Raw genomic sequence first — 22,086 nt, forward strand, 5'->3', positions numbered from 1 at the left:
GACAGAGTGGGGTGCAGAACAGGCAGATCTACGAATTACACTGCTAAGGGGAGCAGCGGGAGTGTCAGGAGAGGTCTGCCACCCCATATGGATCTCCTCCGGGGAAGGCAGGGATTGAACTCATGGGAAGTGGCTTTAGCTTTTCAGTGCTGTGCTTTAACCACTGCGCCACCAGGGAGGGCCCCCCTTATTGTATTTTTTAATTGTTTCTAATAGTTTTTTAGTGGAGTCTAGAGTTTTGTATATATTTTTCATAACATCTGCAAAAAACAATATTTTTACTTCTTTTATAATCTAGATTTCTTTTATTTCTTGTACAATTGCTTTGGCTAATCTAGATAAAATTGTTATATAAAATACATGCAGCAAAACAATAATATCCACTTTTTAAGAACACATGCAGACATAATCACATACATAAAACAGAATGTCTATGTAGCAAGAGGTAAAAGATTGAAACATGGAAATTAAAGGATATAATGACAAAATGAAAAACAAAAGAAGGGGCCCTCCCTGGTGGCACAGCTGGTTAAAGCACAACACTAAGAAGCTAAAGGCACTTCAGCATGAGTTCGATCCTGGAGGTGACCTACATGGCACAGCAGACCTCTCCAGTAACCACCTGCGGCTCCCCTCAGCAGTGTACCTTGTCAGTCGGCCTGTTCTGCTCCCCACTCTCACTCTGTCTCTGATGAATCCTCTCACCACCCTTCCACCTCTGGCCTGTACCCCAGTTTTGTATGCATAAATAAATAAATCTTAAAAAGACAACAAAAGAGGGACATTGTATTGTGTATAAACTGGGGAGCCCAATTAATTCAGTTGTCTATAGCACTAAAAAAGAGAAAAGAAAAAATTTAAATGAGTTCAGTGGCACCATCTTTCAAATAATACTAGAGATGGATGTTTTAGGTTTTCCCTGGGAAAGAAGCTTTGGCCCACACATTAATCTGTTTGTTCTTTGTTGATCTCTGCATTTTGGCTTCCCAATCATAAGTGTCCCCAATCTTTCCCATTTATGATCTTGACATTCTGCCTTAAGCATATGTAAATGCTAGGTCAATCAAACTCATGCTGAAGTGGCTTTAGCTTCTTAGTGCTGTGCTTTAATCTGCTGCACCACCAGAGAAGGCACCCCTCTTTTGTTTTTCATTTTGTCTCTATGTCCTTTAATTTCCATGTTTCAATCTTTTACCTCTTGCTACACAGATACTCTGTTGTGTTTAATATCTTTGATGTATATGATTATATCTGCATAAAGATTTTAAGTCTTTGACTTACCTTTAGTGTTGCTTGATTAAATAATAAAACTCTCATACAGCATTTTGTTCTGCAATGATTTCTTTCTTTTATGAGAACATTTTGTTTATTTACAGTTTAAAACACTGATTGGCTACTGGTCATGCATTGCCTGTGTTTGCTTGGCTTATGTTGTAATTTATATTTTAATGCACTTAAACTTTTTCCTCCTGAGCAAATTATAAATCTCTTATGGGCAAAATAAATACGTTATGCTTTTTTATATGCTGCACAGTAACTGTCATGATTCTTTTCATAAAAAACATGGATGAATTCACAGATGGACTGATAGTGTTTTGGATCTACCCAACTGATTTGGAGTCTCAAATACTTTTTAGAAAAAGGTCTCAGGTAGTATTTCCTGTTTTGTATTATGTATGATTCCTTTGGTGTGTTTCTGTTTAGAAGTCAGTATATTCACCATTTTAGACATACATGAATTTAAATTCATATACTTTTTAATGTTTTTACATCTAACAGGTGATTTATTGTGATTTTCAATATACCAACAGGGTACCCTATACACTATCTCATTGGGTATGAAATGAAATTACACAAAGCAACTGCCTTCAACAAGTTAGCTGAAACAAGGTCATAAAAATGTAAAGGCATTTTGATATGAATGCACAGGCTTAAAATTAATTGGGTTGAAACCATACCTATTGTTCCAATTAACCTTGGTTTTGAAATTTAAATATGTATGTTCCTATGTGATCTTTCTTTGCAGAGATCTCTAGTATTGACTGGGAGGGACATTTCAGCAATCTTATTTTAGTAATTGCACCATATCAAACACAACAAAAGCAGTCCTGAAGCTGAAGAGTATAGCCCTTTCAAAAAGGGTTCATGTAGCATATTCAGAAGGTCGTAGGTCTAAATTCCACTGATGCCTTACATTCTAGTCTCATGGCAGAGAATGGGAGAGTGTAAATGAACATTTTAAGTTAGACTTCAGCCAAGGGGTCCTACTCATTCTATTTCTTGAGTGTTTGCTGTTTCAGACTGGAATCTAAGTCCTGAAGCCAGTGAGAAATCTTGCAACTTCTAGTATCTTTTCTTAGTCACTTAGAAGGTTTAAAATCATAGGTTGCCTTAGAAGATCCTTTAGCTTCACTGACAGCTGAGACAGTACAGGATACCCAATAGATTATGCTGTGTTGTATAACAGAGCAAGGGCACCCTAGCCCTAAAAATAAACAAACAAATTTCACATAGTTGTCCAGAATTTCACACTCAAAAAATGTAGAAAGAAGCTATTTTAATTTTAGCATGCATGAGTTTTGTGTCATAAAAAAGAATTTTGAATTAGCAAGAGGAGTCCCCAAAGGCCCTGGTTGCAAGAGACCACACACTATAGCTACAAAATCAAGCGACAATTCTTGAGCATCCTGTATTTCAATTGGATAATCTAATTTTACAAGTGAAATTAAGATATCATTTTAGAAGCTGGATATCTGGAAACTGTCCTACAGGTAAAAATAAATTAACATTAAGGTCCATGAATGTCTGAAAGCAGGTTATCCTGATTCAATTATCTAAGTATCTAAATAAGTCACTAAGTCATCTGAAGAAGCCCCCAAGCACTGGTCAGCCACTTTTGGTTTCATTCAAGTGGTGCATCCTATGTGGATTCATCAGGATAAATTATGGCCCTTATTTTATTTTATTTTTTTAAGATTTATTTTATTTATTTATGCCTACAAGAGCTGGGGTATGGGCCAGAGATGTAGGTGGGGCTTGTGTGGGTGGGGGGGGGGGGGGGGGAGAAGATTTGCCAAAAACAGAGTGGGAAACAGAATAGACAGTTCTACTGAAATATACTGCTGAGGGGGGCAGCAGGTGAGACAGGAGAAGTCTGCTGTGCCATGTGGGTCAGTTCCCTGGCAGGGGATCAAACTTGTGCTGCAGTGGCTGCTGATAGCTTCATAGTCTAAGATCTAACCCCTTGCACTATCAGGAAGGACCCTTGTTTTTTTCTTGTAACCATCAAGTCCATTTGATTTCCTGATGAAGATACAGAAAATTCTCATCCTTTTAATTCATGCTACTCTAGAATCAACTATAAAGGTTTATTTGCACTTTTCTGATTTTCTTCACAAATTTATAGACATTTGATATCATTATAAGGCAGTGGAGAAAAAGTTTGTTACTTTTTAAAATTAGATTTTAAAGAATACTTTTGTGTGCTTAAGGAGATATAAACTTAGCTGAGGACTGTATTTGGAACAAAATTTTAGAAACAAAGAAGTAATGATGCTTATAATATTTTATTTCTTTTTTTAATATTTATTTGTGCATACAGAACTGGGGTACAGGCCAGAGGTGCAGGGGCGGTGAGAGGATTCATCAGAGACAGAGTGGGGAGCAGAACAGGCCAACTGATGAAGTACACTGCTGAGGGGAGCAGCTGGCGGGTCAGAAAAGGTCTGTGGCACCATGTGGGTCACCTTCGGGGCTGGGATTGAACTCATGTGGAAGTGGCTTTAGCTTCTTAGTGCTATGCTTTAACCTGCTGTGCCACCAGGGAGGACCCTATACTATTTTATTTCTTAAACTATTAAGTCATATTAATGTGCAGAAATTGGTGGCAATAGCTAAGTACTCACGAAACAGTTTTAAGATGTACTAATATACTGCTTTTTTTTTTTGCTTCAAGTATTTTCTTAATAAATAAAATACAACAAATAAAGAAGGCCTCCCTTTTATGTTTCCCCCCCTAAATGCCAGTTGGAATTTTGATTGAAATTTACATTGATTTCATAGAATAATTTGGGAGAGAGCTGATCTCTTTATTTTTTGGCTCTTTCTACCTATGAAATGATTAGCCTTTTATTTTCTTGTTGTGCCTTACTCTCATAGGTAGAATGAAGAATAGTAATACTATTTACCTCAGAGTCTTTTTTGTTGGGGGGGTGGATATTAAGAATGCTAAAGCACAAACTATACTTAGAAGAATAGTATAAAAAAGCATTTGAGATTTTTATAGTGTGTTGGGATTTTAAGATATTGTGAAATGATTCCCTTTTTTCTCCCCAAATGTTCTATGGGATATGGATAAATGGTGGTCAAAATATAATTTTTATTACTAATACAAGTGGTTAGGGAATGTTGCTTTAGATTTTTGAAACTGTAGTTTGTTACGTTCCTCTGCTCTCTTTTTCAGTCAGTCTATATGATCTTGGGATTTAGGGTAAGTTTAGGCTTGCAAGGTGGGTACACCACCCAGTTTTGCTACTTCCTGTCAACTAAGGTTAAAAAAAGGACAAAAAGAGGGCAAATCTCCAATGCATGGGGCAATTTAATACAGTAGTTCCATCCAATGGAGTAAAAGGAAGTCAGATATTTTACTTCTTTATCAAAAAGTTGACTTAGGGAGTGAGAAGAGCTAAAGTATTGCCAAAGGAAAAGTTGCTACAGTAAAATATGATTCCTCCAAAATATTTGCTTTCATTCTGTCTTGAATAGATGTTTATACATTCTTTCATAAGGTTTAAGAATTGTGGAGGTGAAAGTTATTTTTCTAAGAGTTTAAATGTATCATCTTAGAGTAGCCTCTATAATCTCTTTTGATTAAGAGAATCTCCATTATATCTATAGACAATGTTCTTTCCTTCCCATATCTAATATTTATTTGAGTTTTATTCTTTGTCATGACACATGTTTGACTATTTTTTCAGAATCTTCAAAGACTTAGAGTTTGATTTTATTGATATGTTATATTGTTTTCTGTTATTAGTGTTTGCTCTTACTAGTTAGGTAATTTTCCCAATTAATAAGTTACAATTGGAAACCACCAGGATTTTTTACTTATTTATTGCTGCTACAATATTTAACTAGTACTAACTCATAACAAAACTTAAAACAGGCTAATCCTTTATTCACTTGAAAATTATAACTAAGTCATTGGTTCTTTTAACAATAACAATTTCAATTAAAAATAGGCTGATCGGGCCCTCCCTGGTGGCGCAGCGGGTTAAAGCACAGCACTGAGAATCTAAAGCCGCTTCCACATGAGTTCGATTCCCGCCTGCCCCGGAGGTGACCACATGGCGTGGCAGACCTCTCCTGGCCCGCCCACTGCTCCCCTCAGCAGTGTACTTCATCCATCTGCCTGTTCTGTTCCCCACTCTGTCTCTGGTGAAGCCTCTCACCGCCCCTGAGCCTCTGGCCTGTACCCCAGTTCTGTATGCACAAATAAATAAATCTTTAAAAAAAAAAATAGGCTGATCTTGAAAATATTGACAAATAGAATGGATAAGATGAATCCAAGGGTCAAATGTAAATATCAGAAAACAAATCAAAGTACTACTCTCATGAAACAGAGATAATAGGTAGAGGAATCTTATAGTCCATGTAAATCCAAATAGCTAATTTAATCATAAAAGGATTAATCACAGGCTGTCTGCTAAATAAATCTTTATCAACTGCTTACTTACCCCTTTAAATCTCTTGATTTTGTTCAAAAGACCAGATATGTGCAGAGGATCCCAGTAAGATTCTTTGTTCTTAGTGTCCCTATTCAGAGCCTGGTCTGAGGAAGCACATCTCTGGGAGCTCCCTAAACGAATGAATCTCAGGCCCCACCCCAAGGCTTTTTAACACCATCCCCTGTGGTTAAATGCACAAGAAAGTAAGAGTTTGGGGATTCAACATTTTTGAGATGCTCTCAGGCGATGTTGATACTGTTCTGCTGGTTGACTCAACACTTTAGGTAGAAGGACTCTATTCATTCTCTACTCACTGAAATGATTAAGATATGTTTGAAAAAAATGCTGCCTTTGTTAAGTAGTTTAGTAGTGATTCAAGTTAGTGAAGATTAATTCACACCACAGTGGACATTGCCCTAAAGAGGGATAAATAAAGATAAGATAGGCACAGCTGAGGTAATTGTTACAGCAGAAGTGTTTATGATATCTGATTGCAGAAAGTGCCAAAGAACACCACCAATCACTCTAAATCAAAGTGCATATTGCATCTAATATAAATATATATATAAAATGTATATATAGTTAATATGTACATAATTATATTGTTATAAAAATAACACCAAAAGTCTAGAATTTAACTTCTATATAACTACCTTGCATTTGAGAGAATATAAAGCAATAAAAAAACAATGCAATTATGCAGCATTTAGATCATATTACATTATGTACATTTTTTAATTTATTGATGCAATTCCATAGTCATAGTTTTTGATTCAGAGCCTTTTGTACCTAAAGCTATATACAAAAGTAACTGGTGCAAAAGAAGCATTTTTTCCCAGTGTATGTTTGGGTCAAAAGCCTTGCATTTTTTTCCTCTTCGAATGTTGAAGGACCTTTTCCAGATTTGATTAGCATATCTTGGTGTCAGTTTGTGCCACTCAAAATGAAGGAAAAGAAATATATTAACTGTCATGGTTTGAGGGTAAATGTCAATCTTACATTTTGGGTAGTTTGTGTTGTGACAAAGCACATTGGTAAAGGAAGAGTAACCATTTATGTAGGATTAAGACTGGACTGAGACCTGGAATTTTCTGTTTATTCTTCATCTGCCTTTTTAATTTCTATTGTCCCCTGCCTTATAATATATATTAGCAGGAAAGGATACATATACATATTATTAATGAATAAACACAGTTAACATATAGAGGATTAGATGGCCATTTCTTTTTATAGGTACTTAGTCAAAGCTTGAGATGATTGCATTACTGAAGTATATGACACACCTGTCTGCAGAAGGGAACTGCACTTTATAATTATAATACATACTTTGCATACATTATCCCAAATACTAGGAGGACATGGAACATATTCTTAGTATGTACTTTTCATCAGAATCTGATTCTTGCCATATCCAGTGGGCAGAACTGAATGGCAAGGACACAGGCAGATCAGAGTAAAGGACTTAAGCAGTGAGTCCTACCTTATAGCCTGGATGACACATTTGGTAGGCTTTGCAGGGCTTTAGAGAAATTGCCTCAGACTTTGCTAGCCTATGTCTTCACCACACACACTCACGAATACTATGGCAAAGATACAGGAAATATAAAATCCATTAGAATATAAACATATAGCCAACACAATTTCCTGTGTTATGGTCAATGAGTGCTTTTTTTGGTATGTATTTGCTTTTCTGAAACTTCTATGAGACGAGCATACAAAAACATTTACTATAGAAAGCAATCTGCCCATGACTCATTTTCAGATTTTTTTGAGTAAAATAAACTGAAGATGCTACCAAAACAACAGCTGCTCAGCTATAAATTACTAAAACAAGCTTCTTGTGCAAGATTATTATTTGAAAGACTTTATTTAAAGTGATTTACAACTTCATGAAGGATTTTACTTAACACGTTCACACGATAGAGCTTTTGAAGTCATTTAGGGAAAGTCTGGGGATTACAAAGGAACAACCCCCTTTAGCTTTGCTGAGAATTTGAAAATTAATTTATGTAAACAAAAAGGAAAGCCATGTTTGCTAGAAAATCCATATGCCCACTACTATCTTTAATTGGGGTTCCATTAGAACCTGCTCATTAAAAAACAAAGCACTTATTCTCAAAGAGTTATCATCAACCTCATTGACTAGAAAGATAACACACAGAGGAGGTGGTGGTAATTAGTGGGGACCTAAGGGGCATTTAAATTACTAGCTTGCGAAATTCTGTTCTTGGCTTAAAAAAATCTTTTTACTAAAGCCTAATTTCTAAATGAAGTAATTTTTTTTCCTTTGGTATTTTTTTTTTTAAGGGACAATAATTCAAAGCAATGTTCTTAGCATAGAGTCTACTTTGCATTTGGTGCTGACTCATGGCCACCATGGGCAAGTCATTACCTACTTCTTTCTAAGCTTCTCCATCCACTGAACAAGGATATAATGCCGACCTTACAAGCTTGCTGTGTGAGTTCATTAGCTAATGTTGGTGAATCATTCTATAGATGGAATGTACTGATTATCGTTACCTTTGATATTTATGTAATTTAGGGTTCACACAATGATTTTTTTAAATGAGAATAAATAAATGTGATGTTTCTTTCTTTTGCTTGTACATGTGTCAATGTGGTTTGGACTTTTTAAGAAAAGTAACTGCTGGTTAATTTGTTAATGAGGGTATGCCTTACCTGAATATTTAATTGACAAACTATGCTATTTATAGTAATCTGTAAGTGTTGGGATGCATGAAGGGGACTGTAATTGTTTATGTCTTTGTTATTTTTTACTTTTTGAAGATCTAGAGTTTACCTCTCTCTGGATAAAACAAAAGAATTTTGAGAGCATGAATACCAAATGCTCATTACTTTCTTTACATGGATACATTAATAATGTCCAGATTTGGTGAATTTCATCCTTTTAACCTAAATGGTTTTATTAAAAACATATCATCTCAAATTAGTATTTTCACAGACTTTAATAAATATGTAGAAGTGAAATACATGGATCAAATGACATTTTCAGTCTTCATTATTTTGAGGAACATTCACACTGTTTTCTACTGTGGTTGCATCAGTTTACATTCCCACTAACAGTTCAAGGTTCCCTTTTCTCCACATCCTTACCAACACTTGTTTTTCCTTATCTTTTTGATAATAGCATACTAAAGGCATGAGATGATGGCTCATTGTGGTTTTAATTTGCTTTTTTCTGGTGATTAGTAACGTGATCATCTTTTCGTATGTCTTTTGGCCACATGTGTGTCTTCCTTAATGATTTTTTTTTGTTTATATCATGTGTCCATCAGTAATAGATGGATGGTTAAGATGCAGATATATAAACGATGGAATACTACTAAGCTGAAAAAAAGATAAAATGCTTCCATGCCTTAATATGGATGAACCTAAAAGCTGTTATGATAAATGGAATAAGTTAGATGGAAAATGACAAATGCCATTTGATTTCACTCATATGTAGAGGATAAAGAAGAAGAGCAAATGCATAAACTAAACACTTTGAATCAGAGAACAGTTTGTTGGATACTAGATGGGAAGGGATCAAGTGGTAGAAAAAGCAGGCATCTAGACTTTTGGTGGTGATATAATACTATACACCTGAGATTTATATATAATCATAACCAGTGCTGTTTCCATAAGATTTAAAAAAAAAAAAAGAACTCTCACTTTGTAAACACACAGGTATAGCTGATTAGTGAGGAATTACTGTCCACTTAATGAGTACCTGCTGCCTGATAACCTTGGAATAGAGGATGTGAATCAGATGTTTTAAAAATGTAGTTTCGGGATCAGCATCACTTGGGAACTTGTTAGAAAGATAAATTCTCTGACCTTATTCACAACCTCTGAATCAGGAACTCTGGGAGTGGGCCCCAGCAATTTGTGTTTGTGTTTTTGTTTTTATAATAGTTTATTTTAACAATTTATGTTTTAATAACAAAATCTTTGTTCACCAAAATCTAAGAAGCATAGGATACAAAGTTGGGTTAAGCAGACTGTTTCTTGACTTATAAACTGTCCACATCTGTCTTTGTGGCCAGCATTTGGACCACTAGTCTGTCAGCACTCACTTTCCACATAAGTGCTTCTATCTACTGATTGTACACCCATATTTTCAAGTTTAAGAAATACTGTGCTGTCACCTCTTGCATCTTCATTCTATAAGCAGAAATAGGTATTGAAGTTGAATGAGTGGGAGAATCTTTCAAATGAATTAAATTCTTCCTAAGTTCATAATCAGCCCCATGCTGTAGGGTTAGAGTAGGGTCCACACCTGTGCAGATAGATATATAAGCCGGTGAAGCGGCCTTTGAGAGGGAGCATGATGGAGGGTGTCAGCAGTGGGTGGGGCAGATCTTGGTTTCCTCCTGTGCTTTTGGCTCTGGGCCTGTGGTGCGTGTGTTGCAGTTGGGCAGAGCCACTGGGCTGTACCAGTATTCTGCCCTCCCGTCTGAATGAGCTCTTTTCTGTCAGGCAACGTGGCTTTACTCTCAAGTCCAAAAGTAAGTACTGGAAGCATGGCTCCCTGCCTGGAAAGCAGGGAATGTTTCAGAAGCTTCCCAGTAACATTTTGTGGGTCCAAGGTGGGGGTGGGGTGGGGAATAGATGTAAATGACCACAGATATTTGGGCTTCTGGGTGTAAAGCAAGGAATTAGAGGCAGGAAATATTCCTCTGCTGGTCTAACAGGACAGGAATTTGTTGACCTCAGCTCTGTTGTTCTGAGTGTGAGGCGTTCTTACTTTGTGGGTGACATCTTAATATTCTGTGCACCAGGATGCTCTAAAGTGTAGCATGTACAGTTGGTAGCCTGGGCAACTGCAGCGTGAGAGAAGTGGCAGGTCACGTGGTGTGTTCTCAGTCCCAGAGACTGGGCTGTTTGTCAGCCCCAGGACTGCCCTTCTCTGCCTTGAAAGCTGTTGTGATGGGAGCATCTGTAGCTGCATGGGGGAGTCACCTTGTGGGTGTGTACATGGCTGGGTCTGCTCAGTCTTTGCCCTACCTTGTTAGGCTGGGTAAAAGGGGAAAGGGGGAAGAAATGATTGGAGATGTTTCCGTAAACTTCCTTTGTGGGACAGCCTGTGATCACAGCCTCCTGGTGTGTCTTCTTCCTACAGGTGCTCAGTTCCTACATGGTTACTGGCTTCTCAGTTTTGAAGCAGCACCCTTCTCGGGGGTTTCCTTGATACAGCTGTGGGCCTGGGTGCCCATTGCCCCCCATGCTACAGAGATGGTTCTAGAGTTTGAGGAACCTCGAAGAGGCCCCAGAAGATTCCTCCTGGGTTCTTTTCCCATTATTTTTCCATCCTATCAGCTAGAGAAAGGGTCATTGCTAGAGATCTACTGTTTATTAAGTTATTGGATGGAACTCGTCCCCACCCTCCTGGAAGAGGAAAAGTTCCTCTCTACTGCTCTGGCTGACGCCAAACTGCGAGAGTGTGTCGGCAGTGAAGACAAGCGGGATCTCGTGCTGCTGCTGGTGTCCCCGCTCCTTACACGGCTGCATTTGCTTCACCTGCCTTATGTGCAGAAGCCCTTTACTCCTGATGTGGAACAGCTGTTCCTGGGGCCTCAAGGTCAGCGTTATGGGCAGGTGGAGCCTAGCCAGGCAGAGAAGCTTTGTCATCTGCATGATCGGAAGGTGAACCTCCATAGAGCTGCCTGGGGCGAGTGCATTGTTGCTCCCAAGTATTTCCACTTTCCTCTTTGTCAGGGCATCTGCCTGACCGTGAACAGTGAGTACCAGGAGACCAACTTCCAGTGCCACAAGGTGAGACATGGAAACTTGTTCTTGTAGGATTGTGTTGGGAGTCCCCTATGTGCTCAGCTGCCTCTTGAGTCAAAGAAGCCACTGAAGGTGGTACAAGTGCTACCAAGCACATCTTCCCCTGTGTTGCCCAAAGACACATTAGTTTCTTGAGGTTATTAAGCAGCTCTAAATGTCTCCCATACCCTCCTCCTTTCACACACATCCCGCTTCCCTCCCTCCGCCCCCCCAGACTACTAATGCCCAGAAGTAGGTGATGGTGGCTCTCATGGCTTCCATGCTTCTTTGTTTCTGCAGAGAGAGGCCCCTACCTGTTCCGGGATCTTCCAGGTCTGTGGTCCTATCAAGGTCAGGATTTTTTCCTTGATGATCCAGGATGATGAACACAAGATGAGTGTGCACCATATGAACACATCCTTGATAGAAAAGTGTGGCTGCTTTTGAAACACCTGGACTCCTGCCACTCAAATCTTGGACGCCCATGATGAGTTGGGGTTGTTTCTCACAACATGAAAGTCTTTTGAAGGGCAGTGGGTTTGGATTTATTTCTCAAAATATAGTAAGAAGGATGGAATAATAAAGGGAACCCTTCCTTGTATGCTTGTACTCCAATACTGTTCTCATCCCTTTCACCACTAGGAGAGTTAAGGTCCATTGTGTATTTAAATGTATGAATATTGGTCTGGATTGGGTGTTGGCCACATTGGGGGTCACATGGGTGGGGAAGAAACTGATAATAGATGTGTCTACCCTTGCAGTCTACCCTTGCGGTCGGGGAAAAGTACTACTAGCGTTCAACAGGTCTCTGGTTTGGGAACTCTCAAGCTATTATCCTGGTCTTGCTCTTCTCTGTACCAGGGGCCTGGGGTTGGCTCAAAGCTGGTCTGGGTATTGGAATGTCAGTTCCTTCTCACCTAGTATTCCCAGCCTCTTTGGAGAGAATGAGGTCTTTAGTCAATGGAGTACCAGGTCCTGGCTGGCCATGGGCGTGGGTCACAGGCTTTAGATGAGGACCCCAGACAACAAGGCACAGATAACTGGAGACTGGCTTTTGGAAACAGGGGCCTTTGGCCTCAAGGAAAAGCTAATTCTCTCATTTAAGCAAGTTTCTGCCTAGTGACTGGCTTACTAAGTTAATATGGTATTTAATTATAGTACAAGTGTGTGGGTCTCTTGTGTTAGAAATATACTTCTTACTACCTGTATATCTGAATCAGTATAAATGAATGTACACTTGGTCTTAAATCTTACTGTTAAGATTTAAGAGAAAAGAAAGCAGCTCCAATGCTCTTAGGAATAAATTTGTTCATAGTGTTCACTCAAGTGACTTCTGGTTCTCATTTCTATAGCTTAGCTGCAAATGAAAAGGAAGTACTGTAATGCAGACATCAATGCAAAAATAATTAGTTGGATTTGGTGCAGAAGAGAAACTGAGCTAAAGATGACAGTCTGCATTTACTCATTGCCTTAATATTACATTTTTCGTCAAAATCCTTGGACTAAATAAGCTACACTTGAAAATAATCTTAAGATTGTGAAATATTCATTGTTCTCAGATATTCAGTTTTCCACATTAACCTGCATCTTGCCCCATAATTTGTGCAGTGTAAGGTGTGGTTGGATAGGAGCTAAATTAGAGAAGGCTTGTCTGGTTCCTGTTTTTCTCAGGCTTTGTATAAGCTGCCTAGTGGATTTTCATAAGAGTGCACTATCTTGTTCCCTAAATTTTTAGTACTTTTGTCACTGAAATTTTACAACTTTAAGGAAGTAGTTTCTGCTTTACATTTCAAGAATAGCAAAGAGTGTAAAACAAAAGATCCAGTTTCTACCACTAAGCCTGCCTTGAGATAATTACTGCTTTGCCTGACATGCACCCTGCCAGTACTTAAGTTTTAAAGTCCCTGTTGTGGGTGTGTGCTCTTGAGTTAACAACAGCTGACACTGTGAAGCAGCCGCCCCTCCCTTTCATGGTCTCACTACCCCGATATGGCTTCAAACTCAGTCTAATTAGTTTTTTCTACCCCACTATTTTCTGCCACTCTTGATCAATAGTCATCTATCATCAAGGATGATTGTCTGTTGAGGTGTAATTTGGTTGTAAACATGTGGAGGAGGCAAGCCTGCTGGCTTCACAATGCCCTCATCTTACTGGACCCTCTTCCATCAATTCTTATGTATTTTTCCCAGTTTATTTTAGAAAAAGCGTCAGTGCCATAAAATCTGATTTGTGTTTATATTGAGGTTATAGGATAATTTGTGGAGAAAAGATTTAAGACTCATCCATATAACTTTACATTTAATGAAGAACAAAAAGACCTGAGTAAGTTTCCTCATTTTTTAAAATTCAGGTCATAACTATCTCTACTTAGATTTATTCTTGCATGGTCCAGGTTACTGTTGCAAATATGAATGGGGTTTTTATCTGCACACATCTATATGCCATGAGCCTTAGGACTCTTCCCTTCTGTAACTGAAATTGTGTAGGCTCAGCATTGCATTTTTGTTAATAACCAACTCAGATTTCAGTGCTTTTTAGTCCTTTGGAAAAGTTCCACTGAATAGCTTTTGCTTTCGCATTTGGACTGGTGCTGTTATTAAATACTAGTGACTCCCTAGCCTTGGTAGTATCTAGAACAGCAAAATGGTGTTATACACAATAAACTATCAGAAAGTAGATTGAATTTGATAGCAAAAGTCTATCTACACAGTTTGGTTCTGCATACAATGACTAAAACAACATGGGTTTGAACTGCTTGGTCTGCTTATACTGGGATTTTTTTTTTCTCTCACTGTGGGTTTCACATTGATGATGTTCACATCTGTAGTTGGTTGAATCCCAGATGTGGAATGTGCATGTGGGTATGCAAGTGCAGAGGCTAACTGTAATGGTCTATGGGTAGTTCTACTCTGGGGGTCAACATCCCTAAATTCTATTTTTCCAGGGTCAATTTTATATTCTTGATATCATGTTGTATAGCTATTTTATGTCAGGATAATTCAAAACATATTTAATTCTTCTATGAGAAAAAGAATCCAGAAGTCTGGTTTTAAGACCTCAGCTAAAGGAGACCATTAGAGCTTCAACCTCAGAATTAATATTCCAACAGAGAATACATTCATGGGAATGTACTACTTAAATGCTTTCAGACCACATTTCAAAGAAGATGAAGGTTGAATGATGAGCAGCTTGCAAACCAGGTAAAAGAAACTAGGTGGTTTCCAGTTGAACAATGCAGCACCATAAAGCCCTAAGGAAAGCAGAGAGTGAGAAAACATTTTTCCAGTAAGTGTAGAAAGCTTAATGGAGCTGGCTATAGGTTAGAGGTGGGGAGAGTGAACAGGTAAACCATGGGAGGATGAGAACTGTTTTGAGCAGAATCCACAGCATTATGTGCATGCAAATATTAATTTGCTTTTCTCATGAAAGAGGTTACATAAGTCACATGTCAGACCAGGTCATGTATGAATGGTAAATTCTATTAAAAAATTAGAACTGTACTAAAGCTGGACACAAACATTTCCTGTGACCTGGCAATTTCTTTCCCAGGCATCTATTTCACCAAAAATACAGCACATGTAAAACCCTCAAACTGGAAACTACCAAACTACCAAAATGCCTATCATCAGTAGAATAAATAATGTTATATTCATGCGAAATAGTATTCAATAAGAATAAATATAGTTGTTTGCAACATAAGTAGTGAATCCCACAGATATGATGTGGAGGTGAAAGCCAGACTCAGTAGTGTTCATGCTTAGATGACCTCACTTTTATAAAGAACAAAAGTAGTACCAACACTCTATGGTTGCTCTTAAATGAGATACCCGATATCTACACAGAGTCAGAGTTTAATGGTGTTTGACAGGCTCTGAGAGTTGGGGAGTTGGTTAATGGGTAAAGTTTCAGTTTGGGGTGATAAAAAGGGTTTTAGAGGTGTCTAAATGAGTTTAATGCCATAAAACTATACTTAAAAATGATTGAGATGGTAGTTTTTACATAATTTTTTGCTGCCATTAAAAAAATAGTAATGTCTATTTTAAGACAAACAAAATAACATTATTAGGATAATGACTACTGTTAGGGTTGAGGAGAGTTAAGGGAATTATTTTTTTGTTTTGAGTATAAGGGAGTTTTTAAGGTAATTAATAATGAATGCTCCTATTAATCAGGACATGGGTCTCTTGGGTTTGTTCAGTTTATGAAAAATCATCAAGCTGTATATTTACTGTGATTCTTTCTGAGATTATACTTCAATGCAAAGTTATACTGGAAGAAAAAGAAGAGTAATGGGAATTTTTAAAGTGCATTAATTTGAAGATGGTTATACTACTAAGTGCCAGGTGCAAGACACTCTTCTCATTAAATATCAGACAATGTTCTGGATAAATGTTGCTTCATAAAAGAGGAAACTGAGGAAGGAGTCATTGTCTACTCCTACTAGATTTGTACTGGAAATCCTAAACATCTCAATCTGGGTATTTATTTCTAGAGGTATGTTCCTCTGCTTCCTTAGCTTGAAGTTTTTCAGTCTTTAAAGTAAAAGAAATTCTAAACAACAACAAGAAAAGTATTGGTATGAAATTGCACATCTCAACCAGGAGGTAGAAACCTTTATTTCTTTCTGTGAACTTCTCACTCAAGTTAATTTCAGTGTAAGCTGGACTCATAGGATGGGCACTTCTTCTGGAGAGCTCAGTTATGATAGGCTTCTTTTTATCTCTGCACTGATTTTTTTTAAAAATTTATTTATTTGTACAGAACTGGGGTACAGGCCAGAGATGTGGAGGGTGAGAGGATTCACCAGAGACAGAGTGGGGTGTAGAACAGACAGATTGATGAAGTACACTGCTGAGGGAAGCAGCGGGCAGGTCAGGAGAGGTCAGCCTCACCATGTGGATCTCCTCCAGGGCAGGTGGGGGCCATGTGGATCTCCTCTAGGGCAGGCGGGGATCGAACTCATGCGGAAGTGGCTTAAGTTTCTTTGTGTTGTGCTTTAACCCGCTGTGCCACCAGGGAGGGCCCATCTGCACTGATTTTTTTTAAAAAAGATTTATTTGTTTATGCATATATGAACTGGGGTAGAGGCCAGAGGTGTGAGGGGTGAAAGGATTCACCAGAGACAGAGTGGAGAGCAGGACAGGCAGATTGAAAAAGTATACTGCTAAGGGGAGAGCAGGTGGGTCAGGAGAGGTCTGCTGTGCCATGTGGGTCACCTCTGGAGCTGGGAATCGAACTCACGCCGCAGTGACTGCAAATCATTTCTTAGTGCTGTGCTTTAATCTGTTGTGCCACCAAGAAGGACCCTCTGCTCTGAATTTTTAAGAAAAAATTATAATACTGTTTAAATTTTTAGGGGTACAGACAGATTTGCAAACAGATTTGAAAAAACTTTCATGTATCAAGACTTTCATGCACAGACATATGGAAAAAGGTACATAATGTACTCTTTTCTGTTAAGGTAGGCGTTATGTTCTTTAACCCTGGTTATTTTCTGGGGGAAGAAACATTCTGATCACTCTTTCCCTCTGGACTCTGTGCTGTGTCTCTCTTGCTTGCCCTGCATCTCCAGCCCCCACACCTCCCTTCAGTTCTATTGAGCTTTGCAACAACACCTTGTCTGCCATCAGTGTCAGCCACATCCAGTTATGTCTGGCTGGCTGGTCGGAACTCAGCAGCCCTGGTCTTGATCTGCTGCAGTGCTGAGACATGTGCCTGAGGCTGGAAAGGCCCTGTATTCTGTCACACCCCATCAGATTTTTGAGACACCAACTTGGCCCCAGGGATTTGGCCTGGTTAAAAGAAACTGTTAAGAACACTCTTAAGAGAGTTCTTATCTGGGAAGGTTGGGAAAGAAAAAGGAGTCATCTTGGAAATGATAAAGGAAAACAGTATAGGAAATGTGAACTAGATGTGGGTAGAGGTTAGCACTTATCACAGTCAATCTGATGCATCTTGCTTTGTCAAATGTCTCTAAGGTATCTCCTTTGACAAGAATTTCACAGGCGCTCTGTTGGTAACTACCACTTACTTCACAAGCCTTAATTGAGAGATAGCCATGAGAGAATATAGTTATCTATTGCAAAGACTCCCATGTGAGACCCACTGTACTGCCCCCTAATTTTAGCTTGAATCCAGGCAGGCTGACATATTTTAACTTTTTTTTTTTTTTTTAAGATTTATTTATTCATACAGATCTGGGGTACAGGCCAGAGACGTGGAGGGTGAAAGGATTCACCAGTGACAGAGTGGGGAGCAGAACAGGCAGATCAACAAAGTACACTGCTGATGGGAGCAGCGGGCAGGTTAGGAGAGGTCTGCCACGCCATGTGGATCTCCTCCGGGGCAGGCGGGGATCGAACTCATGCAGAAGTGGCTTAAACTTCTTAGTGCAGTGCTTTAACCTGCTGCACCACCAGGGAGGGCCTATTTTAACTTTTTAACTGAGGGAGGGTGGTTCTGTGTGCGACCTCATTCACTGCAGACAAGCCATTCTCTTGCCATGTGGAAATCTTCCATTTCCCTTCCCTACTGTGTCTCTGGTCAACAGTTATAAACTCTCTTAGACAGCTGGTTGTGTATTAAAGTCTATTTATAACAGTCAACGGACAACTGCTTGTTTATGGGGCATCATGGCAGTTTTTGCTGAGGACGGACAATTGGGACGTTTCTTCTGTAGTGGAGGGGATTCAGCCTCTGGACTCCACAAACATTGCTTCACTTGTCTGGTCAAATTCTGTGGACTGAGGTTACCCTGAGTGCTAATGGTGAATTCAAACCCAGCACAGACTGCTGTTTCTTCAGATAAGCTTCTTGGGGGCTGGACAATGGAAAAAACAAAACATTAATACTTTGTGAGGAACAAAGAAGCACAAAAGTACACATAGCAATGAAGAATAGCATACTACAGTCAAATTCTGCACAGAGTTCATGAAACAAGAATGTTCTTTTTCTTTTTTAAAAGATAACCATGGGATAACTTGTTAACATTCAAAAAAAGCTTTCTTTTTGGGTGGATGTTGAGGTAGCTTTTTAAAAATTTTCAGAACTTAAAAAAAATAGAATATAAACAATTGTTAACAAAACTAAAATCTCTTGGTCATGAATGGGCAGTGAAATAAATTTGCTAGTGGAAAAAATATGGAATCCTAAAGAATGTCTCACTTGTTTTTCCATTAACTCTTAAGTTTAATGTGATGGCTTCCACCTTCCCCAATTTTTTGGATAGAACAGATAATGACACATAATTTTAAAATAGCATATATTTGGCTTTTAACATAACAAAGAAGAGGAAAAAGTTAAATTGGGATCTTTCCTCAGTGCCCAGATACACTTTTTATACTAAAAAACCTGTCTTTAGTACACAGGTAGAAAGCACAATTGAGCAACTTTAAACTGAACATGAAATGAAAACTAGTAACCATTGCTCATAATTATTGGTCCAAAACCAGTTGTATGTATCTACACATGTGCAGACATATCCATGGGGCAGTTTTAAGCAAATATATTTAAATACTAAAATGCCATAATTATCTCTTGGATGACTGATTCTGATTTCAGTTTATTCCATGTCCTCTGTAACATGGAGTGTATCTTATTTATTAGTGTTTCTTCAGGAGATGCTAGTAATTACAACAGATATACAATTTTGAGTGATTTTAATAATAAATTGTATGATTTGTAAATTCGAATTTCACATGTCTTAGTGTTTGTCATTCAGTAATGAGTACATGAACATGTACCCAAGTTTAAATGCTTTGGCTTGAAGCCTTATTTAACCATTGGTTCCTGTGTATTTTGGTGGGTCAATTTGGAAAAAAAGCTTGTGTTGCTTGGAATAATTTGTTCCTGATTTTGTGCTAATCTAGGATTACCTTTCAGAAACAGCAGGTTAGAGCCCATCATTTTTCTTGTAGGGCCTCTTTAAGAGTTGGTTCTTGGGCATTTTTCTTTCATTTCTGCCTCAGCAAAAGGTAAATTAATAATGAGGTACAGAGGGATCATGTCGAAACCCTTTCAAAAGGAACCTGCACAGCAGTATTGAGGTTTCAGTTCCTTCATTCCACTTCAAATCTCAGATTCTTCTGGGATGCAAAGTGCAAAAACCTTCTGTGGAGATTGGAGTCAGTTTCAGGTTGTTCCAACAAGATCATTATTCTTATTCCTGGTTTCCGCCAGAGACAGAGCTGAAGGTTGAGCTATTTTAAGCTTTCATCGTGGCCATAGATGTTAAACTGTCAGAGAGGGCCAGAGAGAACTGCCAATTCATTGCAAATAAAAGCCCCTCTTTGTGGGCTTATCAGTGAAAAATAGTAAAAGTTTTAGATTGACTGATGCCTCTGTGAGCTATTTGAGGTACAAATAACTGAAGAGGGGAGAAAGAAACTTAAATGAGTCACAGCAGTATTTTCAGAATGATATTCCTTTTGTGAATATAAAACATGCAGAAGGGAGGAACCAACCAAAACAAGAAAGAGTGAGAGTTCACTTTAAGCAGAAAACCTAGTGCATTCGTTTGAGTCATATTTTAATAACGGTTTTACTGGTCAACATGTCAGTGGGATTTCCCCTTGTAACAGATGGTGTGAGATATTTAAGAACTGAAGGCTCTTTGACAAATAAAATTCCTGTAATAAGTCTTTCACAGTTTATGTCACATAACTTTTAGAAAGCAAACTACAGCCTCTCAGGGTCAGCCAGCCCCCAAGATACAGAATAACCCTCGAACCAGGACATACCATTAAATTCCTGCTAGGCAATTCTGGTGGCAGGAGGCATCTGACAAAACTTTCCTTATTCTGAAAAATCACAGATAGGGTAGGTTCCTAGTAACCATGAATGGTGATTTTGAGCATCCTTTTTCTTTTCTGTTTATTTTCTTTTTTTCCTTTTTATTGTTGAAACCACAGAAAGTGGTTTCCCAAGCTCCCTGAAACAAAGGAAAAGAACACGCTTTCACCAAAGCTTTCTAGGAAACTTTGAAAGGGGGGAGGTGAATCATTCAGGAAAGTGACTTAAGGTCATTGGTGACAGCAAAGATTTGATGAGCAAAGAATCAACCAGAGAGACAGAGAAGCACAAATCTTGGACAAAAGCTGCAGGTGCTATGAATGGAGTAGGAATTTGGGGAGCCAAGGGACTCCAGAAACCACCTGAGAGTCTGTTTGGAAACCATGATACGGCTGGCACTGTCAACCTCAGTGGGCATCCATGCTGCCTCACTAGGCAGGGGTGTCAGAATCCACTCATTCATAGTGTACATTACAACCCCCACAGAGAGGACTGGCCTATGAAAATCGTCTCCAGGTAATTTTATTGTACAGCCATGAAATAAGCTTCAGAGTAGGGAAAGAACTTTTGTGGGATAATGAGGGAGTGAATACTCCAGAAAAGATCTTATAAAATTCCAGCATGGAAACCTTTTAGGTGTTAACCTTGGGTAACAGTTAGGATAATCCCTTAAGTGTTGGGAAGATAATCCTTGTGGTTGAACTTTCAAAGTAGGAATCAAATACAGGGTTCAAATCCTGGTCCAGTCACTTACAGGTGTGTGTCCTTAGGCAAGCTGTTTGCTTCCCTTACTCCTTGGGTTTCTCATTTGTAAAAGTGGACTAAGAGTCTTTGTAGGGAGGATTCAGTTCTATAACTGCCCTGAGTGTGCTTCTGGGCATGTAGAAAGCAAACAGCAATTGTAGCCACCCTTTACCCCTCCCTGATTTTTAGCCCTCCCTTCCCCCAACCCAGGGTTGTTGAGTCTAATGCCTGACAAATCTCAGATGTTAATCTTGTTGTAGTGCACCCCAAATCTGTTAGAGGACAAAATCTGTTATAGTACACCAAATCTGTTACAGGACACCCCAAATCGGTTCCAGGACAGGGAGAAAGCCCCAAATCTGCCTGCTCTAAGTGGGTTCTGCCATCTGCTGCAACAAGACAAAACATAAAATTTTAATGAAAAGGGACTTTAATACAGTGAATACACAATACAGAACACAAAGAATATAACTTCTAAATCAAACACCTGAAGTTACCCATCCCCTTGTGGGTAAAAGTCAACCCAAAAGGGATTGGCCCAAAGCAAGGCCTGAAAGCCTGCCACAAGACTAAAGCACCTTCTGGAAAAGGGTCAGAAATGGCCACAGAAGCCTGGGAGGAAGAGCAAAATCAAAATCAACATAAACACTGCCATAGTCACCTCCCCATGGGTCTCTAACCCACATCTGCCTTAACCAGTCCAGGGCCAGGAAACAAGCATGGTTTCTTCATCACATGCTTGCTGCTCCATGTGGCTTCCTCAGGTCTCCTTCTGGCTCTCCATCCAGCTTCCTTCTCTTCTCTGATTCCTTCTCTTCTCTCCTTTTTCTCTGCTCAGCTCCACCCTCCTTCTGGTGGAGCAGGAAACCTGGAACTTCTCCTTTTCCTAAGGACCACCCTGTTACAATCTTTCCTCCCATTTCTGAGCTCTGGTAGTGCCCATTGTACATGCAAATGGACTGTGGAACATTTAAAAATGTGATCCATATTTCTAAGTGTAAAATGACTGATTCCTGTTGATTTTTTCTTTTTTTCCAAGTTACTTTTTTTTTTTAA

At 38.8% G+C, this 22,086-nt stretch overlaps 1 protein-coding gene across 1 annotated transcript in view; it reads left to right on the forward strand.

The window, feature by feature from the left end:
* Positions 1-12,776, forward strand: part of LOC105853177 — a 23,516-nt gene extending 10,740 nt beyond the window's left edge. Inside the window, exons 2-3 of the mRNA XM_012721728.1 lie at positions 10,849-11,501; positions 11,796-12,776. Of these exons, the coding sequence (XP_012577182.1) occupies positions 10,962-11,501; positions 11,796-11,942 (687 nt within the window). The 5' untranslated portion in view covers positions 10,849-10,961 and the 3' untranslated portion in view covers positions 11,943-12,776. The remainder of the gene's footprint in view (positions 1-10,848; positions 11,502-11,795) is intronic.
* The last annotated feature ends 9,310 nt before the right edge of the window (positions 12,777-22,086 follow it).

The sequence above is a fragment of the Condylura cristata genome, unplaced genomic scaffold (genome assembly GCF_000260355.1).
Source record: "Condylura cristata isolate star-nosed mole 26May11 unplaced genomic scaffold, ConCri1.0 scaffold00007, whole genome shotgun sequence".
NCBI classification, from domain to species: Eukaryota; Metazoa; Chordata; class Mammalia; order Eulipotyphla; family Talpidae; genus Condylura; species Condylura cristata.